This window comes from Rhineura floridana, chromosome 10 (genome assembly GCF_030035675.1).
Source record: "Rhineura floridana isolate rRhiFlo1 chromosome 10, rRhiFlo1.hap2, whole genome shotgun sequence".
NCBI classification, from domain to species: Eukaryota; Metazoa; Chordata; class Lepidosauria; order Squamata; family Rhineuridae; genus Rhineura; species Rhineura floridana.
The window spans coordinates 79,290,409-79,317,746 of record NC_084489.1 but is presented as its reverse complement, the minus strand read 5'-3'; the positions used below and the strand labels follow the sequence as shown (position 1 = coordinate 79,317,746).

The following is a 27,338-nucleotide window of genomic DNA, read 5'->3' as shown; positions in this document are numbered from 1 at the left end:
ACGTCCTGGCAGACCAACATTGGTCCATGGGCTGGAGGATCCCCACCCTTTTCAAATCAATAGATGTTATGAGAATAAATTGTAATGGATGCTGTCTGAAACAGGGATAAGGAGCCTCAGGTCCAGGAGGCAAATATAGCCCTCTCTGTCTCACCCTTGGGAGACTCCAAAGGCCACACCCCTCACCAGTCTTGCTTTTCATCCTCAAGTGTTTTTGCCTGGCTAGAATCTATCCTTGAATTCTGACTAGAATTCTGAATAGAGACGGATGTATGAGTATATTAACACTAGTTGTCCACCCACTTTTGCTTCTGGCCCTGCCCATCACTGGCATGTCCCCCCCCCAAAAAAAGATTGCCTAGATTGAAATGCTGCCCTCAGGCTGAAAAGTATTCCATATCCTTGCTCAAAAACAATTGCTAAATGGAATAGAAAATAATTTTCTTCACTTTTTGTATAAGTGAGACTAAATAAAATATTCTTTATGGGGGAAATGAATATAACATCAGAAATCCATACAAATTTAATAAAGAGCTCAGGGGCATGAAATCCTTGAGGCCTGGTTTCAATAGTGGTGTAATCCAGTTTAATTCTACGTCACCACTGGCTGGATATTTGGACCAGAGGTAACAACGTACTTGGTATGCTTGGATTTAGGGTTCTCAGTACAGATTCTGGCAGCACAAGAGAAATGTAGTAGAAAATAGACGGCACACTCAGTTTTCTTTTTTTTTCTTTTTTTTAATCATTAATTTTTATTCAAATTTTCAAAAACAAAACAAACAAAACAAATTAATAACTATTACAATAAAAACTATTGACTTCCAATTTGTCTTAGATTAGCTATAAGTCTATAATATATAACAAACCTGTCTCTTAATAAAATTATACAATCACCTTCCTCCAGTGGTTATCTTAATTGGTATCAAATCTCATTAACATCATTTTATTCTTTCCACAAAAAGTCAAAGAGCAGTTTCTAATCCTTGAGATATATATCCATCAATTTTTCTCCAAATAGACATGTCAATCAGGTCTACTAAGTCCAGTAATTTCAATAGCTCTTCTCCCATTCTCCCGTTATCAGTATTGCTTCCATCTTCCATCTTTGCACACCCAATAATCTTGGTCTTGCTGCCATAGTCATATAATAAGAGTCTGATAGGGATTTCTTTCATCACATATATTTTCTTGCCATCAATTCTGAATGTATTACTGAAATGTTGTTGTAAAGTTGTATCTCTGTTCCTCTTTTTTACAGAATGCACTAACAGATCTCTTGAGAGTTTTTCCATTGTCACATATCTGGAATTTATTCTATAAACTTTCTCTATTTCAAGTTCCATCAAATCCTTCCAATCCAGGAATTTTTTCGAGTCATTGATATCTTTATCTCTAATCTCTTCACCAATTCCTTCAGGGACAGCGTTGAATTCCAAACAGTAATATTTGTCTTTAGGATCCATCACAACCATAAAATCCAAATCTTTTTCCAGGTCCATATATGATAAATCTATTCCAATCTCCAGGGCTTGAACCTTCTCTTTGATCTTTCTTTCATCTTCTTTTTCTTGTCCAGTTATAGAATCCTTAATTTCTTTCAACTCCTGTCTCATTTTACCAAATCCAATTTTCGTCTCTTGTCTGTTCTGTCCCAGCTCTTGTTTCATTAGCTTAATCTCATTCATTATTTTCTGAAACATATTTAGAGAGAGAACCCCTTTCTGAACATCCAGGGTCTCAGCCACCTCCTTGATTGTCATTCTTAAAACCAAAAGAACAAAACCCCTTCAATTCCAATATAGTCACTATTCTCAAGCAAAGAACAGTTTATTTCTTTTTCCAGTCACAAATGAGTTAATCTTCCAAGCCAGATGACATCACTCTAGACAGCACGAACTGCCTTAACTGTTATATTTCCAAAACAAATTTAGTTCACAGCGTCCAAATGATTAGTGGCATAAGGAATAAGCAGATTCGCCAAAAAAAAAGTAGACCAGAAAAAATAGTCCCAGACGTATAATACTCAAATATCAGATAAATCAAATCTTCTCTTCAAATTAGATACCTCTCATCCGTTTATATCTTTAAAATGCTCAATTCCATGCCAGCTTTTTGCAATAAAAAACAAAGATAAGCTATTTCGATTTTCTTCCTCCTTAATTCCGTATGTAAAAGAGAAAGTTATAACTCACCCAGGGCTTCTTTGTTGCTGACTCTTTGACAAATCTCTTTTGCAGTAACGATAACAAAATAATGATAATAGACAGGAGGATGCTTGCCTGTTAATTTCCATTTTTCTTTGAAGAAAAAAAAAGTCTCGCTTAATCAGTTAGAGCCTGTTTGTAATCCCTGGCTCCGTCCGACGCTGTTGGTTTCCTTCCTTCATAGGCGAATCCAATGAATTCCAGTCCAACAAACAAAACGAAGCTTTCTGTGGATAATCTCTTCGTTTCTCCCTTGCCTGGGAGAAAATATTTTCCAGTCAAAAAGTCTTCTGACTGGTTTTATAACTGAAAAAGCTTCCTCTGAGACGGGAGCTCGTCTCAAAGGCTGCACAGGCGGAGCGATTCCTCCTGGGAAGTTCAGCACACTCAGTTTTCCATATGTATATTTGTTTTTATTGTAGAAAAACAAGTAAGCATTCCTTGGCGATTATTAAGGCTGGAACTATATGACAATGGAGCTGCTATTCTGAGTAGCTCCACCTCTCCTATGCTTAGCAACATATTTATGTGAAGTGATTATGCCCGGGATTTCATTGTGTTTGCTCTGTGCAGTGGCTGCCACTTGAAGAATAGGAAAACATTAAGCAGAGAACACAAAGTCTGAAGGCTGTCATCTTCATAAACAGGCTGATTCAACTAACTAGAAAAATAAAGATTCTACTAGAAGTAATCCTTTCTAGCTGCATGAGATGATAGGCCAGCCATCTTCAGAAACTATGTCTATACTTAATATTATCTTCCTTAAGTAATAATCCTGTATTTTCCTTATCACTTTTGTTTCTGAACAGATCTGGATGTGCGGGGGCAAACTTATCATCATCCCATGTTCCAGAGTAGGACATATCTTTCGTAAAAGACGCCCTTACGGCTCACCGGGTGGGCAGGACACCATGGCACACAACTCTCTACGGCTAGCACATGTGTGGATGGATGAATATAAGGCAAGATGGCCATTGCTGCAATAGTATTTAATACAAGCTGTAGCAGGGGGGTGGATGGATCTGGTGAGTGGATCCACTTGGGTGGGGATCCAGGAACTGCAGTCGCATTCCTGAAAATCTTTTGAGAGCTTCTTGGCAAAGGAAGTGGTAGCTGCTTTGTCCTCAATTTTTCTTCAGAGCATCAGAACCTCTCATTATGGGTTTCTGAATTGTGGTAAAAGTCTGACGGTTTGCAGTGATGTTGCAGTAGGGAAAATTAAATCTTGTCCAGAGGCATGAATGTTGGAAACTAAATATAAAACACTAAGCATTCTCAAATTGTAGTTAAGGGAAAGTGGTGGGATTCCCTGCTGATTTCACCCGAGTGAGCAGCAAATGTCCTGTTGGATTATCTCGGTGCATAAACCAGTAGCCCCACATTCTCTCTTGCTCTTTTCTTAGTAACATGTCAAAAAGAACAGGGCATGATAATGTTGGATTACATGAGTTTCCTAGCCCTGACCCAGTCCCACTTTGTTGGTTGATGGGAATGTGAAATTCAGTGTGATTATGTCACGATTCCAGGGATGAGAGGAGCAGGAGATGTGGAATGATGTTTTTAGCAGCGGCCACACATATATCTGCCCTCGCTATTTATAGACTGGGAATGCATAATAGATTGCAAATGCAGCTTATAATATATACAGACCACTGTAGTTTAAAATTCAGAGGAATTGGTTGGTTTTCAATGCCATGTATTCATTCTCGCTTCAAAATAGAATCATTGTTCTGAACTATAATTCTCACCACCACTCTCTCTCTATGATATAGGAACAGTATTTTGCCCTGCGACCAGAACTAAGGATGAGGAATTATGGAAATATTACTGATCGTGTGGAATTGAGAAAAAAGTTGAACTGTAAATCATTTAAGTGGTACTTAGACAATATATACCCAGAGATGCAAATTTCTGGACCCAATGCCAAAGTACACCCACCAGTCTTTTTCAACAAAGGGCAAAAACGACCAAAAACGCTACAACGTGGACGGGTAAGAGCTGTCCTTACTCTTTAGGTTCTTTAAAACCACACTCTTAAATGTAGTTATGAAAATCACAGAAGCCTGCATGTGAATTAAGAGAAACTGTTTTATTACTTTGTAGCTGTAAGTTAGTACAACTTCAAAATAAGAGTTGCTTTGAAAATCTGTAATTATGCAGAGTAGTTCTCAGATCAAAGATGCTAAAGATAGCAGATTAGTATTGGTTTACTTCCTGTACAGTTTAATAGAACCTTCAGTCTTGATGAATGCCTTTCAAATATGTAGGCCAGTATAGTTTCTTGTCTGACCAGAAGCACTCTTGTTACAGGAACTAGTATATTAAAACTGACTTTAAAATGAAAAGAGACAAACAACCTTACTTTACCTAAGACTCACCTTTTGGTTTCTTGTCATTGTATAATGTAATTACCCTTTCTAAGTTAGAATACTATCCTATTTTCCAAGATAAAAATGTGCACAGGAACATGCAACCTCCTTTCTTACCTCTGCTTAGCCCTGAGCCTGCATCAAGTAACCTTGTGCACTGTCACTGTCTCTTAAGTTACTTTATCACCACACAGAGTAGTACAATAAATTAGATAACAGAAAACTGCTATAAATAGCCTTAAGAGGCTATAGATTACTGTGTGTGATTAAAAGTACTAGTCTCTAGCACTTACACCTCTTACAAATCTGTTGGGATCAACAGAGTTGCGCCTGTGATTGCAACAATTCTGTGATTTGATGAAAATTAGTATAGAAATATAATTACTATGGTAAATTCTATAGAGGGAGAACAGGAGTCTTCTTCCTCTGTTGGATCAGCCACAGTATCCATGTAGTGTAGAGACAGCCAGATGGTTCCTGGAAGGCTACAAACTAGGTATTTCTCCTCTCCTGGTATTTGTCTACAAGCAGCAGGTATTCACTTGTCTCGCAGCATCAAATTCCAGAAGTTGTGTGGTGTTTTGAAGTATGTAGTTTTCTCTGTCCTCCAATCTACTGTGGATCAATTTTATTTGGTGGTTAGTATCATTAGGTCCTAGTGTGAGAAGAAGAAATGTCTGTCCTAGTAATTCCTACGTTAAATGCAGTACAAGCTCATTTTTAACATTTTTAACAAAACCGTAGAAATAAATTACACAGGGGCAGACAACTCCTTGCTCCTCTCACCTGTATTTTTCCATCTTTCTCCGCCCCCCCATTTATGTTTTATGTACTAAAATTTGTATATGGCTTAATTGGCAAAACCTCAAAGTTAAAACAATAATTAACATTGTCTATACAAGCCAGAAGTTAAAAACAAGTTGTCCTGAAAACAATTCCAAATATGAATAAAATCTGTGGTTAAAATACATTATCAAACAAGAAATCTACCTATTAAAATGCATGTTAGCTTTGCATTTCTGAGTAGCCTCGTGTAAACAAAAAAGATTTTAGCAGGCATCGTAAACAATACAAGGTGCCTGCCTAATTTCAATGGGCAGGGAGTTCCAAAGTGTAGGGCTTGCCACACTGAAGTGTCAGATCCTTACAACTGCTGAATGGACATTGTGTGGCAATTCTCAGTCTCAGTCTTCTAGCCTTCAAAAGCCAGGAGCTCAGCTTAGAAGATAATCAGAGCTACGTATGATGTCTATGTAGTGCTAATGTATGGTTAGATGCCATTTTAATCACCTGTCTGCATTGCCTAGTGCTTTGCAACGGGGAAGCAATTATAATAGCGAGTGTTTCTTTTTCTTACACCATCTCAGTGTGCTTAATCGGAGGCTGAGCAATTGTAATGGAAAAGTTGCAAAACAGAGCTGAAGGGAGACATGGCTGATGGACCTGAAGAGACAACAGAAACAAAGGAGGAACTAGACAGAGAGGTTTTCATTGTGGTGGTGAGAGATCATAGCAGGATGAGGCAGATAAAAAGTTCTGTGGGCACTGAGTGTATTAGGGCCTAACTAAGGGGAGCCCACTGAATTTTTCTATGCCTATCTTGGACAATGTAAGCCAGCTAAAATCAAGTAATGTCTATTAACTTCAGAGGGTCTGTTCTGAGTAAAACTGCGACAATGGCTGCGACAATGGACTGGATGAAGGCTCATGAGACTGAGGCTCAATCCAGACAAGAATGAAATGCTGCTAGTGGGTAGTTCATCTGACCAGATGGTGGATGTCCAACCTGTCCTGTCGCACTCCCCCTGAAGGAGCAGGTTCATAGCTTGGGGGTTCTCCTAGAACCATCTCTGTCACTTGAGGCTCAGGTAGCCTCTGTGGCACAGAGTGCCTTCTACCAACTCCGGTTGGTGGCCCAGCTACGCCCCTATCTGGACAGGGATAACCTGGCTTCAGTTGTCTATGCTCTGGAAACCTCCAAGTTAGATTACTGCAATGCACTCTACGTGGGGCTGCCTTTGAAGACGGTTCGGAAACTGCAGGTTGTGCAAAATGCAGTGGCCAGATTGGTAACAGGGACCAGACAGTTTAAACATATAAAACCAATTTTGGCCCACTTGCATTGGCTGCCTCTATGTTTGCAAGCCCAATTCAAGGTGCTGGTTTTAACTTTTAAAGCCTTACACGGCTTGGGACCACAATACCTGATGGAACGCTTCTGACATGAACCCACCCATACACTGCACTCAACATCCAAGGCCCTCCTCTGGGTGCCTACTCCGAGGGAAGGTGGGAGTCTGGCAACAAGGGAGAGGATCTTCTCAGTGGTGGCCCCCAAATTATGGAATGATCTTTGTGACGAGGTGCGCCTGGTGCCAACACTGTTACCCTTCAGCACCAGGTCAAGACTTTCCTCTTCTCCCAGGCATTTTTTTAACAGTGTTTGAACAGTACTTTTTAAACTTGCCTATCGGTTTTTATGGGTTTTAATTTGGTATAGTTTTAAATTTGTATACTTGTTTTTAATGTTTTTAATTGTTGTAAACCGCCCAGAGAGTTTCGGCTATGAGGCGGTATATAAATGCAATAAATAAATAAAAATAAATAAATAAATAGAACTAGCACTGAATACAACCAGCATTGAAAGCTGGAAGTAGAATCCAAATGGGCAAGCATTGTATTTGATAAAGATAAGATACTAGCAGATTTTTTCAGATGATTTGTTTTATCTTGAACATCTAAAAAGAACTCTTACCAAAGGTGGAACAGTAAGACCCTAACAGAATGTAATCTTCTGGAAGACTCAATCTGAGCACACAAGATTATCATCATCATGCCACCCTTCACCCTGAGGTCCCAGGGTGGATTACAATAGGTTAAAATACATCATTAATACAACTTACAGTCACAAACATCCAGGGTCCTAAAAATGTACGTCTCAGATTTCCAGGGCCAGGGGAAAGATATGTATCTTCACCATTTGCTGAAAACTGTACACAGAGTTGCCAGATGCACCTCTGTAGAGAGAGAGGTCCACAACTTAGGGTCTGCCACAGAGGGTGCCCTCTCCTGGGCTACCATCCCTCAGGGCTTCTGAGGGCAGTGAAACTACCAAGAGGGTCCCCTCTGCTGATCTTAACACCCAAGAGGGTCTGTAGGGAAAGAGGTGGTCTCTCAGATATTTGGGGCCCAAGTTGTTTAGGGCTTTAAACACTAGCATGAGCACCTTGAGTGAGGCTTACCTCCCCCCTCCTTAAGTTAACAGACCCTCATGAGTCATTTGTCTGGTTACATCGCCCTTCATTAAATCCTCCTTGTGTTCATGGAATAACTCACAGAATGGTCTTATTAAACCTGTTTGTTTCAGTGAGGTTTGTTGAAGAAGCCTAGGTGAGCCCAACTGAAGTTGACAGAGGTGCAACTGTTTATTTATATTTTTTTTATCCTGTCTTTTGGTTGCTCATGGAATCCCCAACAGCAATATTTTGGACTGCATCCTAATAAACATAATCTGAGGTGAAAAATGATCTGCATTAGTAATTAAAATGTTTAGAATGCAGAGCATGATGCTCATAAATTCACTGTATTTTTGTTTATTCAATCTGAATAACAGTTAGTGAAGTCAAAGATGGCCCAATTAAAACATGAGTCCTAGTTAACAAATATGCATGTGACAAGTGCACTGCTATTTGTAAAGAACAAAGGCATGATAAAATGTTGCATACATGATAGGCAAACTTTGAGCCAAACTTTTACATTATACACAGGTACTTGCAACAGTCCCTTTTAAAGTGGAAAAGCGATGAAGGGGGGGGAATAAAAAATGGGGACTCAATGGGTAGCGGCCATTCTTCGGTCACCATTTTCTTCTCCTCCTCAAAAGTCCCCCTCAGATGTCCTAGATGTGGCATTCCAACAGTTTAAGAATGATGTTCTGTGACATCCTGGAATCAAAACCAATAGTAACTAACAATGATTCTTTCTCCCTCCCCCAGAAATAGAGTGTTTTGCTAGGATAAAGGTAATGCAGTTATGATGACATGTTTCAGACATAAATTTCTATTAATGCCTGTGCGTTAATGCCACTTTGCTATGCATATCTTTTACCATTTTTTAAAATTATCAAATACTAATTACACTGTGGATGTTGGAGTAAAATATTTCTTGGTCATATATGCTGTTGCACCAGAACCCACTGTCAGTTGAGAAATTTCCCCCCCCCAAACCTCTCCCCTTCTATAATGCTCCATTCTCTCCCTTGTGACATAGGACAAGAACAAACAGAATTGTGATTACAAAAATGTTCCAGTGGTCGTAAGGTCTGTGTGTATGTTTTTTCCCTTTGCAGCTGATACATCTTCAGACAAATAAATGTCTTGTTGCCCAAGGCCACCCAAGTCAGAAAGGAGGACTCGTTGTGGTCCGAGAGTGTGATGACAATGATCAAAATCAGGCAAGTGCCCTTTGACAGCACACGCTTTATGCTTGCTTTGATTTTGCTAGATCTCCCCAGTGCTGCTTTACTTTGATTACCCACACTTAAGATTTAAAAAAGCCCATCTACAACCACAAGTGTCTCTACATGGATATCCTCTCTCTGTAGCTTTTGGTCATTCATATCTTTTGACACTTACATCACATAAGGCTTCCTGTTTGTACGATTCCTTTTTCATTATTTCAGGTTTGGTCACTCAAATAATGTATCTGAATCAATTAGCTACTTCTACAAATCTTTGCCATCCTTTTCTGTTTCAGTATCACTTGCTAGAATGAGGCTTTGGGGTTTAGTTCAGACTTACTTAGGACAGAACCGGTAAATCCAGAATTCTGCTCAGTGCTTGTGGTTCATACCAGGGCTTTTCTTGGGCACCAAAACGAGTTCTTCAAAATGTACCTTGAGGAAGGGCCCCATACCTTGGAAATAAGTTCACTAGAGTGATTGGCCTGTGTGAATGTTGATTTAAAAAGTATCCAGAGAAGTGCTTTCATCACTCATCCAAAACCACACAACCATTTGGGGGTTTCAGGATTAAAAAACAAACACACATTTGGCATTTCCCCTACATTTAGAGGCAAAAAAGAGGCCCCAAAAAGTGGAGCAGGAGGGAGAGAAGTAAACTGGGAAGGTTGCACTGCTAGCACTTTCCCATATATTCAGATTGTCAAACAAAAGTCCTTTTTAAAGCTCAACTCATGCCTGTTTACAGGAAATACGTATTTGCAATAGAGTTTCCCAGTTTAAGGTAAACACAGATTTTTCTCGCTCTCAGTATTCAATGCTTAATTTGAAAATGCTGCCAAGAAGGGACTTTCTTTCATAAATACAATAGGAAATTAAGCAGCTACACTCTGGCATATTTTAATAAAGTGATTTGGGGCTCTCTTAAAAAACAAAAACCTCCCCATGCTATGATTTGACTTCTCAAATGGTTGCCTAAAGCACATTGAATCTTTATTTTAAAATAATTTTACAGATTTGCTTTGGCTGAAAAAGGCTTGTGGAGCAGCATACAACCTAAAAGACATGACATAAAAGAAAAAGTGATTACAAAGGGGGAGGAAAAAAGCAAACTCCAGCACCAGTTCATAGCTGCAGGATTCTTAATAACCAGCTGGAATGAAAAGAATTCAAGGAGCAGAGGAAGCAAAAAAGTTCCTGGTCTCAGCAGAGCTGCTAGATGCAGACCCACCTGTCCTGCTGCCGCCTGTGCATTGGCTGCTGCTAGATAACATGTGAGGAACGAGCTTGACAAAGCTGGTCTTGTAGGCAGTCTTTGTAGCCTTGCTGTAAGGCTGCTGTGCCAGACCAGACACTTTCTTTTAGGATTAGGTGTTGAGGCCAAGTTGATAACCTGATCCTCCAGCCTCTAGCTGTATCATTGCCTGGTTTTTCTGTATGAAGAGCTAGTCAGGTGACTCAATTCATTGCTGTCACTCTTTTCTCTGACCAGGAAAATGGAAAGGTGGGTATGATAATGGGTAGCATCTAGCTGCTGTTACAGGCTGTGTTTGGATGTCATGATAAAAGTTTCATCTTGCCGATGGTGCCAGCCTGCACTGATGTCTCTGTCCATTTAGTGCTGAACCCTCCCCTCCGGTGCCTGGTGGAGACATTTATGGGTTTGCAGTGCCCACTAGGCCTCTTAAAGGACCCCCATCCCCGGGAAAGTGGGGAAAATGTTTGGGAATCCTAGCCCGCTCATATGGTCTTCTTCAGGAGTAGCGTGGCCTGCTTGGAGTGGGACAGCGATGCTGTAATGCGACAGAAGTGTATGAATGTTTACTCAGAAGCAGACTTACTCCAAATCACTTTTTTTGAATCTGAGGAAAATAAAGCTTAAGGGCCAGTCTATCTGTCCCATAAGTATCCTCCAGTCCTTTATTAGGACTAGCCAAAATGTCACAAATATGCAGCCTGCTGACAAGTTGTGAAGAACTTGAAAACATGCTCACTATTTTGTGACACTACTAGCCTAATAAAAGTATTTCCCAATGTGGTTTTGGAGGCATACTTCATTTAGTGTTGATGGAATGGCTGCTGCCAGGTGCCACTTGAGGGAGAGCCAAATGTCGATTGGATAGAAAAGCCATATTTTCTTTCTCTCCCTCTTCCCTGCAGCAGGAGGAAGTCGCTGGTGCTAGGTTTCAGTGTCAACACGTTATTCTAGAAAATATTTCATAAGAGGTTTTAGTTTCCCCCAGAATTTTCTTTTTTCCATCTTGAACTCTCCCTGTCTGCCCCCAACTTATGCAGCTGCAGCAGAAACAAATTAATAGTCCTATAATTCTGAAAGGAATCTAACTGAAAACTAGCAGCTATGCCATACTTCAAATGCAGAGGACATGTTTTGTGTGTAGAAAGTCCATAGTGCAACTAATGGGTCTTCCATTTTACAAGGCTATTAAGTAAGAGGGCTGGGAAAGATAGAGAGCTGCTGCCAGAGCGGGGGCAGCCAATGTGGTCCCCTCTCGATGTTGTTGGACAACAACACCCATTACCCCAGCCATCATGGCCAATGGTGAGGGATGATGAATTGTGGTCCAGCAACTTCTGGAGAGCACCATGTTGGCTTGCTTCTATTTTGGATCACCTCTCTGGATTGAAAGCAGTGCTTTGCAGTGGTTTTGGTTCTTCCTGGAGGGACACTTGCAGAAGGTGTTGCTGGGGGATTTTTGTTCAACCCCATGGCCTGTAACTTGAAGGGGTTCCTCAGCGTTATGTCCCTCGTGCTGTTTGACATCTACCTGGAACTTCTGGGAGAGGTTGCATTGAGCTTTGGGGGTGCAAGTCTGGTATGCTGCTCAGGTGTATCTTTTCAAACTATCCCAAGGAGGTTGCAGATTTCCTAGTCTGGGGCCTGATGTCATTAATAGGCTGGATAAGAGCTAACAAACAAACGAAACCCAGGCAAGGCAGATGTTCTTCCAAATAGTAGGAAAGGTTTCAGTTTAAATTTTCAACTGGTGTTGGAAGGGATTGCACCCCCTCTAAAATCTTAGACTTTTAGCGCAGGGTACTTAACCAGCCTTTTGTGCATTCCTGAGTTACATATGGCTTTATAGACCAAAACCAGCACTTTGAATTTGGCCCAAAAACTAATTGGTAGCCAGTACAGCCATGCCAGAATTAGTCTTATGGGTCCTGACCATCTTGCTCTGGTCAGTAATCTGGCTGCTGAATTCTGCACCAGCTGCAGTTTCTGAACAATTTTCAAAGGTAGCCCCATGTTGCATTGCAGTAATTAACCTAGAGGTTATGGCAGCATAGACAACCGAAGCTTAAGCTATCCCTGCCCAGATAGAGATGTAGCTGGGCCACCAGTTGAAGGTGCTTTACACCACCAAAGCCACCTGGGCCTCAAGTGACTTTAGTGGATCCAGAAGTACCCCCAAGCTATGCACCTTTTCCTTCACAGGGCATGTAACCCCATCCAGAGCAGGCCATGCCTCTCCTCATCTGGTCTAGGGAACCAGCCACTAACAGTGTCTCAGCGTTATCTGGATTAAGCTTCAGTTTTTTGGCTCTCATCCAGTCCATTACTGAGGCCAGACATTGATTTTAGCACATCTGCTGCCACACCTGCCAATGTAAAGAAGTGGACCTATGTATCATTTGTATTTTGCTGACAGTGCAGTCCAAAACTGTAGATGATTCCACTCTGTGGTTTCATATAGATGTTAAATAGCATGGGTGATAAAATTGAACCCTGTAGAACCCCACATTGTAGGCTCCATGGAGCCAAACAGTAGTCCCCAAGCACCACCATCTGGAAATGGCCATCCAAGTAGGACTGGAACCACTGCAAACAGTACTGCCCACCCCCAACTCAGACAGCCACTCGCACAGAATACCATGGTTGATAGTATCAAAAGCCACTGAGAGGTCAAGGAGCAATAATAGGGACACACTCTCCCCTCTAAACAAAGGACATCGTACAGGGCAACAAAGAGTTTCCATGCCAAAACCAGGCCTAAACCTTGATTGAAATGGATCTAGAAAATCAGTTTCATTCAAGAGAGCCTGGATCTGGCCTGCAACCACGTGCTTGAACCTCGCCCAAGAAGGAAACAGTAGCGACTGGCCGATAATGATTTAGATTTCTCCTTTAAGCAGGCAGGTACTACCCCCTCTCGCAATGAGGCATTAATGCTCTCCCTGGCCCAGCCGGCTGTCCCTTCCTTGCTAGTTTTTATCAGCCAAACTGTACCAAACACCTTGTCCAAATCCTTGAGCCTTACCAACTGAAACTCATCCAACACAACAGGACTAGACAGTGCTCTGGACACCTCTTGAGATTAATCTGCTTATAGCAGTGGTGTTGAGGTCCCATTGGATGCAGGTGATTTTATCCTCAGAATGTTTTCAAACAAGTCACAGCGAGCCAGCGTTGCTTCCACCACCTCCTTTAGGTCATTCTGTAAAAGGTCTGCACTACCTGGAAAAGCTCTACAGGACAACACAATTAGGATGCAATGAAAGTGGCAAAGTATGTCATCTTTGCCACCTTCGCTGCCACTGAGTGAGCTCAGTAATGGGCATCCACCAGTGTTCAAGTGTATATGTGTGTAGTTTTCATCTACTTGTGTTCAAGCAGTCTCCCAGCTTGTTTCATTGCCCTAAGCTCTGGTGTGCGCTGAGGAGCCAGCTGGGCTCTATCAAATGGAGGGGGTGATTATATTCATAGCCCAGGCCATCCAAGTACTTCAAAGACTAGCCTGGGCTTCAGTAGGAGAGCCAGTCATATTGGCCAGAAAATCTCCCAAAGCCATCTGGAAACCAATTGAATCCATAAGTCTCTGAGGGCGGACCATCTTAATAGGTCCCCCACCTATTAAGCAGCTGAGAGCATAAATCTCAACAGGAGGTGATCTGACCATGGCAAGGGACTGGTGTTAATACCCCCAGTGAACAGTTACTCCCCCCTCACCTGCAGAACGTAGACAGCAGAAGGTCAGGCAGAAGAGGGGCAGGCCTGTCCACTTAAGGCCAAAACGCTGATGGCTTACACCTGCTGACAAACATGCTCCTTAAAAGACAAACCTTGGCTTCAGCTTGTGGCTGACTACGTCAGGAGTGGCTTCATGTGTTTCCAGAGTCCCTGAACCTTATCTTGGACTGACCCCTTGGCAATTGAACCCGGACCTCTACTGACCTCGCTTCTGGACTTCTGGCTTGGCACATAAGCTTGGAAAGGGCCTTGCCCTTATCACGCTTCATCCTTGTTAGCCTGGCAGATTTACGACCAGGCTGCCAGCTAAGGACTTTCCCGCCCTGCTAAATACCCAGGAATTTCCAGCCCCGCCTGCACTGCTGTCTCAGTGCAGAGCTGACAATCTCAAACATTCCTCATGTAGAAAAGGGGAAGGGGGGGGAAGGTACAGCAGTGAGTGGAGCAGGGCAGGCTAGCTAAATTCATCTGCACTGATGGGCATGGCTGCTACACCCCAATATCCAGCGAGCCTCCATCAGGGATCTGTGTAGGCTGGCTTTATTGTATTACAATTTCATTCTGTAGAATTCAAATTGTAATACTATAAAATACAATATAAGAAATAAAAACAAAAATGCAATAAAATTTTTTGCAGCATCCAGTATAGCTCATTACAATTGGAGAAAAATCACTACGTGGTCTGACAATCTGCAGTTTTCAAGTAGTCTGTGGGAAGAAAAGTTTGGGAACCGCTAGTCTAGATGTAAGGGGCTGGGTGTAAGACATCTGTAAACATGAAATTGACCAAAGAGCTCTCCCCCCCCCACCCCGCCTTTGCTGGATCATTTCAAAAGTAAATCTAGTCTAGTAAATTTCCCCCAGTAGCCAACCAGAAGCCCCTTTCACTGTTGCTCCCCAGTAACTGGTAATCAGAGGCATCCAGCTGCTGAACCTAGAGAATAGTACATCACCACTATAACTAATAGCCATTGATAGACATTATCCATGAATTTGTCCAATCCACTTTATGTAAGCTAGTGGCCATCACCACACAAATTCCATGAATTAATGTTGGACTAATGGACTCACACAGATTGGTTAAAGTGACAGCTGAAAGTGGCCCTAGGCCAGGCATAGAAAACTAGAGTTTAATAGGATGCTGGTAGAAAATTATTTATTTATTTAAAATATTTCTATCCCACCCTTCTACCCTAAAATAGGACACTCGGGGCAGCTTACAATAAAATCAAACATGTACATAATAAAATTGTACACAATAAAAATCACAAAAACATTAAAATAAATTAAAATACATAAAATGCAATTAAAATACATAAAATAATATATATACATACACACACACACATATATATATGCATATATAGGGAGTGGAACTGAAGGGACTACTGAGGTAAAAATTAACATAGAAGGCATAAAACCAATGCCAGGCTCTACCTGCAGTCCCTCCCAAAGGCTCTCCAGAACAAGATCATTTTCAAAAGTCTCCGGAAAACCACCAGGGAGGGAGCAGAGCAGGCTTCTTGGGGTAGGGTATTTCAAAGCTTGGGGGCCACAGCTGAAAAGGCTCTTTCCAGTGTGCCTGTCAGTCTAACATCTTTCACTCTAGGCACGCAGAGGAGATCCAAGGCAGACGATCTTAAATCCCAGGCAGGTACACATTGGCGTAATTCCAGTGGAATCGATACAGCACAGGGGCGACATGCTCCCTGCGCCGTGCTCCAGTTAACATTCTGGCTGCTGCATTTTGAACCAACTGTAATTTCTGAACCTTTTTCAAAGGCACCCACACAGTCATCAAGCCTTGATGTCACCAGTGCATGTGATGAATGACCTTTGGGAGAGGGACAGGGGGAGTACAACCCTGTTGCTCTTGCTTGATCTGTCAGTACCTTTTGATAACACTGCCCATTGCTCATCACCGAGATCATCCAGAGGAGTGCTGTTAGTTGTCCTCTATGTTATAGAGACCCGACTCACCTCAGCCAGAAGTGGGCCATTTCCTGTCACTGGTCCCATGCTGTGAACACGCTTCCAGCAGAGATTTGGCAAGCATCCTTGTTTTTGACTTCCAGGTGTCTCTTGAAGACTGTGTGTGTATGTGCGTGTGTGCTGACAGGCTTCTGCAGCTGTTTAAAATGTCTCTTGAGTAACCAGTCATTTATCAATATCGTTTTGTATTGCTTTTAAATATTTTTATGTTGCTGTACACTGGCCTGATGTTTTGTGAGAGGGCAGTATATAATTACTTTTATAAATGAATGTTCTCCTGGGCAATCTCCATTTGCTGGGGGCAGTTTTTTTTACAGTATTTCCACTCATACTTATGGGGACAGATTCAGAGAATAGCATTGGGGGATTTATGTGTCCAGCCCCTGGAAGTTGTGGTATGAAGTGCCGCAGGGCACTATTTTGTTCCCAGCGCTATTTAATACCTGTATGAAACATCTAGCTGTCGTCATTAGGAGTTTTGGGGGCACAGTGTCATCAGTATATCAGCTCTATTTCTTTGTTACATCTGAATCAGGAGAGGTGTCATGGGCCCTGTGGAGGACTCCTGGTGGAGTGATCAGGAGGAGGAGGAATGGGATCCTGGGAAGTGGCCCAGTGGGCTGTTGTGGGAGGGGGCTGAAACAAGAGAAAGCTTCTGCAATTTACAGAGTGCTAGCTCCGCCTCATTAGTTCCAGTTACAGCTAAAGAAACACTGTCTGACAGTGAGGTGGTCTGTGTCCCACTTCTCAGCCCTGCCTTGTCACCCGAGTCACCACTTGCGCATCCTCCCAAGGAGGAGGAATCGGAAGCTCAACCAGAGGTGGTGTCAGAGGAGGATCTGGCTGAAGTGTTGCTGCCGTCACCACAGAAGCACCAGCTGATGTGCAGGTGTGAGCAGATAGCGTCAGCTTTTCAATCTGTTGGTAGGAGTGCTCATTTGTGGACATGCTTACCCGCACAAATAGAAAGCCTGCCCCACATCTATTTAAAGGGTATCAAGGAGCATGACTAATTGCTGTGACAACATCTTAGCTTGTGTAGTCATGCATAGTTACACTGTGTAGAGATGCAGAGTCCTGTATAACTAAGATACCTAGGAAACGCTCTGAGATTTTACATTAATTGTAACAGAAAAAAACACATCAGTGAGTCTGAATCTGAATCCAATGGGATTGACCAGGACAAGAGGTATTGACTGTTCTGAATTGGGGCTTGGATGCAGTGGTGTGCTGGTTGAGGGCCAGCAGACTGACTGAATCCTGGTAAGATGGAGACTGTGGGTGAGCTGTTGTGGAGTTTATCGGTTCTGAAGGAGTGGCACTTCCTCTAAAGCAACAGGTACTTAGTTTGGGGAATGCTGTTTGTCACTGAAGGCCCAGGTAGCCTCTATGACAAAGCGCGCTTATTTGCAAATTAGGTTGGCAGGCCAATAACACCCTTTCCTGGGCAAGAATAGCTTGGCCAACATGATTCATGTGTTAGTAATGTCACAATTGGACTACAGTAGCATGTTCTCTGTGGGGTTTGAGACTGGTGGAATGTTGTAGTCAGGTTTTTGAGGGGAGTACCTGAGTGCACATATATTACACCTGTGCCAAGGGAATTGCACTGGCTGCCACTTGGCTACTGGGAGATGTTTATGGTTTTGTCACTAACATAAAGCCCCAAACAACTTGGGACCAGACTTACTTGGACCATTTGCCTTTGGATAGATCTGCAAGATCACCTGGGGACATTTTACTCATGACATCAAACCCTACAGAGTATCACAGGGCAGTGACCCTAAAATGAGTATTTTCTGCTGTTGGCATGCCCTTCTCTCAGCCAGATGTCTTGTAAAGACATATCTTTCTGTCCAGGCATTCCCTAATTCATAAGATTGGACCCTGTTATTATCTGATTACTGTTTTGGTGAAACTGTTTTACTGTTTTTATGTCAGTATTTTTGTAACTACTTAAGATATTTTAAGAGGTTTAAAAATGTTTTAAAATGAATAAAAAATATTCCACAGGTATGGGTTTATAATGAAGATCATGAGTTGATTCTAAACCATCTCCTGTGCTTGGATATGTCTGAATCACGCACTTCTGATCCGCCACGCCTTATGAAATGCCATGGATCAGGAGGATCCCAGCAATGGGTGTTTGGGGTAAGTGAGTTGTGGACATGAGTAGGCAATTTTAGGCCTCTTGTATGTGTATGTGTTGTGTGTGTGTGAAGGGGTATACTTCTAACTCTAAAAATGAGGTATGGAGTAACAATCCCACAGTAATGGTTTTCAGTACAGCATATAAAATTATAATGGGCTGATCAAAATTATGTGGGAATCTCTGGTAGCAAGAGCACATACTGAGTTCTGAGGTGTACAGAGACCATTGTTACATTGTTGGGTGCATCTGCACTGGAAACATTTTTATCTGGAATGCGATTCACACAATCCTGGGTTTACACTCTAGTCGACTCTAGATCTGTATGGGCATTCAGAACCACACAAAGATAGCTGCATGAGAGATGATAGTGCAGCCATGCACTCTCAAATACCTCCCCCCTCATCGTACCACTTGTTGGCCCCTCCCCAACATTATCTACACATTGGGGACATGTCTGCAGCAGGGCAGCCTGCCAAACACAGTTAGGTCATCTCTGTGGGTTGTATCAAATGCTGCTGTTCCCTTGCACAATGGAACTTCCCCCCTTCTCTCCCCTGCAGCCCTATTCCACATCCTCAAAATGTGTTCCACAGGATTTCTCTGGAACACATTTTGGGGACATGTGGGAAGGAGAGAGGAAGGAGAAATCCCCTTGTGTGAGTGGAACTCTGCTTGTGTAGCCTTGGGTGCAACACTGAGAGCTGAAACTCTTGAGCTCTCAGGTGTGTAGAGTGTGGCTCTACACACACTCTCAGTGTGGGCATAATCAGCCTACATCTGGGAATGTAAGCAGCAGTAGTATATTCTGCATGGTATATTTATTTTGTTACTTGGATTATTTTACAGTGGTTATGTTTATGGAAGCAAAAGCATTTATTGTTAAATGGAAGGACTATTATGCACTTATCAAGATGGGGGGAAATTATGCTCGCAAAATATTAAGACTCAATGGGATGGGTGCGGGAAAGCATTGCTTTTTTAAAATGTGTTTTTTAAATACCATGCCTGGTTATTTGAAATGAAAGTCAGCTTTGAGGAATTAAATTACCTACGTCAGCCTTCCCCTTCAAATACTTTGAACTACACCTCCCATGAGCCACAGCCAGGATAGTCAATGGTCAGGGATGATGAGAGTTGAAGTCCAAAATATATGGAAGGTACCAGGTTCAGGAAGGCTAACCTATATCAGTATCCCATGGGGCAAACTTCAAGGGGTCACTCATCTCATTCTGCATTTGGCTCCAGTGGTAATGTACTATAATGTTTCAAACCTCCCTATCTTGGAGTGCCTAGTTTTGGCTAATAGAACTGATCCCAACAGATAATCTCAGAATCAGGCTTCAAACATTAGTGCCTAATAACTATTTGATCTGATGGAGAAATCAGTTGAATAGTTAGGAGTTCCTGTTTCTAGATGATTGTTTTTCAGCCTTGAGTTCCCAGATGTTGTTGGATTACAACTCCCATCATCCTTGGCCACTGGCTAAACTGGCTGGAGTTGATGGGAGTTGTAGTCCAACAACATCTGGGGACCCAAGGTTGAAGAACAATGCGAACAAGCAGAGGTTGAGTCAGGGTAACATTTTAAAGGCAGAATGGGAACTTAAATTTTTACTCAAGTGCCCTAGTAAGGTCAGCTCTTCTTGTCATCCCAACAGGAAGAATATTCTCATATAGAACAAGATTTTGAGCTGTTTTACCTCAACTGTTGCTTGATACTTTTCTCTCTCCAGAAAAACAATCGACTGTATCAGGTGTCTGTTGGGCAGTGCATGAAGGTAGTCGATCCGCTTAGCCTCAAAGGATACGTGACCATGGCAATTTGTGATGGCTCCCTCCCTCAGCAATGGCGTTTGGAGAGCTGAATGACATATCCCCAGTAGCCCATAGCTGAGCTTGTAGGCCCTGCAACCTCTGCTATTTCTGATACCGGAAAAGTAATGAAAATACTTTTAATGACAGTGTGAGAAGCTATTGGAAGCAAGTGGAGTAGAAATTGTGGCAGCCACATTTCAGTCTCTTTACACAAGTAGAAGTGCAATTAATGTAAGTTTTTTGGTGTTCGCTGGCATATGGAAGCATTCTAAACAATTAGAACATTGTAATTTAATTAGTGAAGAAATTGAACTGAATATTTTCTAGTGTTCAGAAGACTACCATGTCTTGCCAGTATTTCTTGCACAAGTATCATGGAACTACGTGTTTTCATTTGGGAGAATGGATAGATTATTTTAAGTGATCTGGAAAAAGAATATTAATTTTTAGTAATCTGTGTATTTAATTTTAATTTGTTAATATTAACATGCTATGTAGTTACCATTTTATCTCATTTGTCCTGCAGCATTTAAAATAAAATTATTACAAATTTAATTTTGATGACCAAGATTATGAAGCGGAAGCCCTCATGCAGTGGGGCTTTCTTGCCTCCTTCTCCCCACTTTAACACCCTGTACCCCAAAAAGCCTTTCCGGAGGGTTGGGGAATCCTTAGAAAGCCCTTGGAATGGGTGTGGGGCTGCAGCAGTAGGGAACAACTGGAGGAGGAGCTGACTTGTAGGAGCAGAAGTGCCTTTCTGCTTGCACATCTTTGGATGCCGCCAATATTAAACTGGCATTTTAAAAGCAAGTATGCTACTTTATTCATTATGATAGTCTGTTATAGTCAGTTACTGAGTGAAGAGATCAACAGATTTGATTATGAAGGTGCAAGATGTATTAATTTCTATAAAAACCTGTGAGTAGTTTTAATTTCTTCCTTTGGGCTGAAAGCATGAATTGCAAATTTTGTGTAATCAGTACATTCAGCACAAAATGTAGTTGATGGTATTAGAAACATTTTCTGTTTCCCTCTTGAAAATCAGACAGGAGGTTTGTGACCATGTCCAAAGAAAAGAATTACCCGTACTGAGAATGTCTTATGTTTTAATTGGGTATAAAGTTTATTTTCTACAGATTAATGGATTGTATGCTACCTAACACATACAAGCTAGCATATGCTACATGTCTTTCTTTAAAAGGTTGTTGCCTTTTATGGTTATCTACCTTAACAGCCAAAGTCCCCAGCCCATAGCACAGTACACTATAAGCACTTCTGAGCATGTGCTGCCCTTTTAATTTCAATGAAGTCAGCAGATCCACATGTATGTGGAAGAAAGCTCTTACCAGGGGAAGTGGAGGGCAGCCCACATGAATTGATTCATACCAGAAGACATTACAGGAAGTTGCACTGTGTTCATAAGAAAAGAAGACTTTGTGTGATGGTTCTAACATGTGAATTTGTCCTAATTTTTACTCTGTCTCAGTTATAAAAAATGGAGTAGGTTATATCAGACTGTGGACAGTTGGATATCCAGAGTAATAGAAAATTATGTGGAGTTGTTCACATGCATAGTAGCTAGAGTGTGTATATCAGTCATACACCATGTACCATCAATAGTCTGGGAAGTGCTTGGAAAGTACTCATATTATTTTATATGTACTATCTCTGTGGCATTCTTCCAACTTCATCTGCTGTTGATCTGGTCTAGTCTATTTACCTCTCAGCAATTAAACCATGGCTTTGGGAAATATTTTTTAGGCTGGAGTCAAGGTGAAGAGTCCTAGTCTAAAACTGTTATACAAAGCAAGTATGGTCTGTGATTGTTTATTTTTGTATTATTATGTCTGCTTCCATCTTGCTGTGGTAGTCCAGTGCTAGTTATAATGTACTGCATTCTGATATAAACAATAAGCATTTCCAAATGAAAATTTAAAGGCGGCATTTATAGATGTAAAATATTTTATTTGTAAATGCTGATCTTCTAAATCTGTTTCCACAAATTTGAAAGCCCATAACACTCTGTATACTTCAAAAATTCATTTTTGCCAACATTAGGTAACTATTATACAGAACAGAAAAAACCTGTAGGACAAATACTGGTAGGATGTTGGAATATTGTACAAGAGAAGAAAAATATTTGAGAAACAAATTTCATACAGCTATTTATCAAGAGAAAAATATATACAATTGATTTATTCTGTAAGATAAAAATACATCATGCCATATACATTACAAGTTCAGAGCTGTATCACTGAATATATCAACAGTTTTACAGTCCACTTTCGCTGTGCACACAAAAAACTTCATTTTTTTAATATTTAGACTGTGAAGTGTCAGTACCAGAATTTAAAGTACAAAATAAAAAAACTAACCTGGTTCAAAATGTTGATTAGGTTTCTACAAGCAAACACAAACAGTGTTTATTTTTTTTAAAGAAATGTAAACAAAACAATCCATACAAACACATTTTTAAATTACATTTTCCAAAACCCTATTGCCAGAGTCCTGCAGCTGAAAGCACAATTACAACTAATTTTTTCCTTGTTTTTATTTTTAAAGAAGGCAGCTATTGTATTAGACTTATGCTCTCACTACACATTTCTATTTTCATTACATGATTTTAGTGTAAGCTGAACAGTTCATGTAAATCTCCGCTACTTTTTGCTGGAAAAGAAAATCAATGTTCAGCCTCTATTTGGGGTGGTTTTAGCAGTTATTCACAGTTATCACAAATCCTAAGCACAAAAAACCTGATTTAAGAAATAGGGATGTAACAATATAATACAAATAAAATAAATCCATCAGTCTAAATTTCCTCAGACATCTACAAAAGTCATAGTTGTAATATACATGCTCTCTACCAGTCTTAACAGTTACTTAAAAAAGTTATTAATAGAGCACAGTTGAGCCTGCTTTAAAGATTAAAAAAATAAAGTAAAACCTCTCTTTAAATTGAGATTTTGGTTATTCCATAACAATCATAATGGCATGTTTAATACACAAGATCATATTGTAACATCCCTATCAACATTTTATAATAAGCACCCGAACTGCTGCAAAGTCTGGTAGCATTTGGTCAATTACTATTTTTTATACTGTACTTTTTTCCTCAAAATATTTACACTTTTGTACAAAGTAACAGGGTTTGTTAGTTCTGCAGGTAACAGCAGCAGCTTGGCTTCTAACCTTTCCTTTTAAAAATAGCTTCATTCACTTATTTCAATAATAAATACAAAAAGTTTCTCTTATTTTACAGAAATCAAAAACTACAATAAACTGACTCATGGAATCAAGTATTTTAAATGTATTTTAGTGCAAGTTATTTTTCCCTTAGCTCTATCCCTAAGGAAGTCATTTCAGTACATTCCTTGTTCAGTGGTGTCTACTTTTATTTATTTATTTTTCTGTATTTAGAGGGCCTGCCCCTTTAATAAGTAAGGCTGTGGCCAGCACTTTGGATGTCTCCCTTTCGCTGGTGATTTCAGTCTACATTCATTGATGCCCCACTGCCCTTTTGTGGGTCAGCCATAGCTTCTCTGCCCAAGTTCAACAATTTCTCCTTATGAGTTCATAAAATCAAAAGTGCTGGACTGGTTTGGAGATCAGTTTCACCTCTGTGCACCTGGGATGTCAGGCAAAAACTCCATATTCTGCCAGCTTGATTCACACTGGAGTAGAATACAATTTACAGAAGTGATTGTTTTCACACACCCCAACCCCCCATCCCACAAAATCAATAAAATCAAAATCACTTCTTCCTTGGGACAAGCAACCCCTGGAGACAGCAAGGAATGCATCTAGTTCATCCATTTTCGGCAGTTTACAGCTCCACAGTGACATGGAATCTTGTGCTGGTCATCTTCAAAATCAAACTTATAGTCATAACAGAGCTGAAAGTAAGGAATTGTCAGTTAGGGTTGACATCTGCAAAATGAAGAACTATTGATACAATTTCATCATATATTGTTGGGTTTTAAGTTACTGACATTGATATGGGAAAAGCAACTTTTTGCAAGGTGAATTGTACCTATGGCGGTATAGCTCAGCCCTCTGGAATTAATATAGTGGTGGATACCAAACTGATAATGGCTGAGCAACCTGAAAGAATGTTGTGGACTTCAGAGATTAAGGATCAGTTTAGGTGATACTTACTCAAATAAATGGGGAAAGTATTTCCTAAACCAGCCTAACTAGTTTGTTGGGATAAGAATTTGTATATGCAAGTGTTCTTGTTGCTGCAAATATTGCACATAATCAAGCTGATTGAGCTGCAAGAATGTTCACATGGGAAGTATATATCCCTCAGGTGTTAGGAAGCATCCATCTGAAAAGCCTTCTCTGTCTCCATCAAGGTAACTTTCCAAAAAGGGAGCAAACAGCCCCCACCTGATGAAATAGGCAGTACAATCCCTACATGAGAACTCTGACAGTGGTTCCCAACCTTGGGTCCGCAACCTCCAGGTGGGCTGCAAAGTAATCCAGAGGGGGCCACGAACAGTAAAGAAATTATTTATTATTTTTTTTAAAAAAGTCTTCACTCCCTCTACACTGTCTGCTCCCCACTGCCGCTGCAGACAACACCTCCCCCGTGCTTCAAATGAGAGGGGAGGACTTTTGCTGAAGCGCCAGAGCATCTTTCAGGCATGCTGAGGGCAGGCATCTGCCTATAAAACACATGGCAAATGCCAAAGGAGGCTGAGGGCGGAGCTACTGGGAAGAAGAGGGGATTGCTATCACCGCCTCCCATCTCATATTGCCACTGCTGATGACGCCCTTATTCAGTACGAGAGATGGCTTTTTGTGTAGCAAAAAGAAAGAAGGAGGCAAGGAAAGGCTGCTTTCCTCTTTCCTGCCTACCAGCCTGCCTATCTTGGCTCCTGAGTCACTGCCATTTCCTTTTAAAAAATATTATTTGCGAGGCCGCCCAGATCTCACCTTTAGCCCAGATGGAGCCAAGGAGCAGTGACGAAGCCCAGGACTTGCTTGCCCCCCATCTCTGAGGCTAAATGTGTATGCCAGCATACCCCCTTTCTTTCACCTATACTCCACCCACCCATCTCTCCAAGATGCTGTGTCAGTTGAGGGCTTCCCACCTCCTACATGCCCAAATGCTTGCAGGAGAGGCAGGTGTGTTTCTGTGTGTGTGCTGATGTCTTCTGTTCCACTCTCATTTCCCAAGTGCACGCTAACCAAGTAATAGGTTCTGATGATCATCCCACAGCCTAAAAGCAACTCCTCAATCTATCTACCCTTTTGGTCTTCACAATCTAGCATCCCCTCCATGACTACACTGCTGCTTCTTTATTATTATTGTTATTATTATTATGAAAAAGGTCAGTAGGTTGGGTGAGGCTGGGGTCCACATATTGCAGCTGAAATGTATTTATTTAATTTTTATTGCATTTATATCCCACCTTTCCTCCAAGTTGCTCAAGTCCTACTGCACATAGTCCCCCCCTTTTTATCCTTACACCAACCCTGCGAGATAGGTCAGGGTGACAGACTGTGTCTGGCCCAAGATCACACAGTGGGCTTCATAGCTGGGTTGGGATTTGAACCTGAATCTTAGTCCAACACTGTAACCCACTGGTGTTGGGAGACTGGACTGTACATCTTCAGACTATGTGTGTGTGGGGGGGAGGGGGTTGCCAATTTGATTGGACCTTTGCATTAAGAAAGCAACATCTCCCTGTCTGCAGGGAGTTTTTAATGGAAATGGATTTGGAGATGTGATTTTGTCACACACCATTTTTTCAATTAACAGAGGCTAACATTACAATTAGTGTGGGGGAGGGTGTCACAAAATATTTTGAGCTTAAAAAGACTGTCCTGTACTCATAAACATTGGGAACCACTGCTCTATAACGTTACTGTGCACATTTGAATGGATCCAAAATAATTATACCAGAATTATATAATTTCTTAAAAAGTAATTTTCCAATAACCTATTTAGCTTTCTTTCAGTGTACAAAATTAGAGATGGGTATTTATTGCACTGACAGTGCAATCCTATACATGTATCACTAATAGGCAAAAAACCCTTGCAGTTTAAGAATGTACCTATAGCCAACAGATATTTCTATCAAACATTAAAAAGCAGGGAAATTGGGCACCTATAGTAAATGCACTAGGGAGCAGGAGACCTGACCTCCTCTCTGAGATATTGTACTGCCCTACAAATTTGTCAAAATGCAAACACAAGTTGGGTTAGTCTTTCACAGTCCAATCCACTTCCTGTGTAGCTTGGAAGAATTTGCTAACATGTGCCTCTGAGCATGTGGTGAGTGGTGGCAATACCTGCAATCAGCCCGTATAACAGAAACAAGACGTGCTGTGCTGATCTTGTTTTAGCAGGGAGGAAGCAACAATATTAAAACAGGTGATATAGTTCAGATAGTGACTTTAAATATGTTTGATTTACTTTGCAATTTTAGTGAAGTTTCCTATAGTAAATTATTTTGTTTTGCTTTTGTTTCTGTGAAGTACAGCAACTCTTTGCATAATTTACACTAAAAAAAACTCCAAAAACAATTGTGTAATAATGGCACTGACTATTCTGCAGAATAGTTTCCAATGGACATGAGTGTGTCAGTTTGCACAAAATAAAACAGTGTGAGGTGAAATAATAACAAAATTCTAGGTGTGCTCTATGTTTTTAATTGATCATCCCACCCTTCCTTAAGTGGAGTGGTTTAAGCATAGCAGGCTGAACACATCCATCCTGGGCAGGCCAAGTTTCTTTTTGCAACAGTTAGATTCATTGCTTAAATAGCAACATATTGTAATCAGTCTAATTTTACATCAAACTGCAGTTTCAGATTCAATTGTTAATGCACCCAAAATACAAATAGAACATAATCTCCAGTTTGAAACACAAAAGGCTGTCTTCACCATCATATGACATTAACCAATAAAAAGGTTTTGAAATTAATGAAAATAAATTTGACACAGATTTCTGGGATGAATAATGAGAGAAATATAATTTTCTAGATTAGATTCTCTGTAGAAACAGTAGCAACACAGGAAAGAAGCAAAGTAAGAACACCAACAAACATACAAAAACATACATGAATTCTCCATCTTGGGAGATGCAGTCCTGATTGCAGGTGTTGCCACCACTCACCATATGCTCAGAAGCCCATGCTGCCAAATTCTTCCAAGCTACACAAGAAGTGGATTGGACTGTGAAAGACCAACCCCAATTGTGTTTGCATTTTAAAAAATCTTAGGGCAGTATAGCATCTCAGAGAGGAAGTCAGGCTCCCTGCTCCCCTGATGCATTCAATATAGCTGCCCAATTTCCCTGCTTTTAAAAGTTTGACAGAAATATCTGTTGGTTATAGTTTCATTC

At 41.0% G+C, this 27,338-nt stretch overlaps 2 protein-coding genes across 20 annotated transcripts in view; one reads left to right on the top strand and one right to left on the bottom strand.

The window, feature by feature from the left end:
• GALNT11 (polypeptide N-acetylgalactosaminyltransferase 11) overlaps positions 1-21,794 on the top strand; it is a 52,677-nt gene extending 30,883 nt beyond the window's left edge. For 6 of the 9 annotated variants that reach the window (XM_061587643.1, XM_061587644.1, XM_061587649.1 and 3 more), the window contains 5 exons: positions 3,017-3,169; positions 3,980-4,198; positions 8,925-9,029; positions 18,031-18,168; positions 19,903-21,794. In XM_061587643.1, the coding sequence (XP_061443627.1) occupies positions 3,017-3,169; positions 3,980-4,198; positions 8,925-9,029; positions 18,031-18,168; positions 19,903-20,034 (747 nt within the window). In that variant the 3' untranslated portion in view covers positions 20,035-21,794. Of the gene's footprint in view, positions 1-3,016; positions 3,170-3,979; positions 4,199-8,924; positions 9,030-10,050; positions 10,987-16,768; positions 16,907-18,030; positions 18,169-19,902 lie in introns of those variants that run through there. The other 3 variants (XR_009758240.1, XM_061587650.1, XM_061587651.1) reach the window with 3 other exon arrangements.
• A 134-nt stretch (positions 21,795-21,928) lies between these two features.
• The window catches only part of KMT2C (lysine methyltransferase 2C), a 283,231-nt gene continuing 277,821 nt past the window's right edge, over positions 21,929-27,338 (bottom strand). For all 11 annotated transcript variants that reach the window (XM_061587632.1, XM_061587631.1, XM_061587633.1 and 8 more), the window contains one exon: positions 21,929-23,877. In XM_061587632.1, coding sequence (XP_061443616.1) covers positions 23,785-23,877 — 93 coding nt within the window. In that variant the 3' untranslated portion in view covers positions 21,929-23,784. The remainder of the gene's footprint in view (positions 23,878-27,338) is intronic.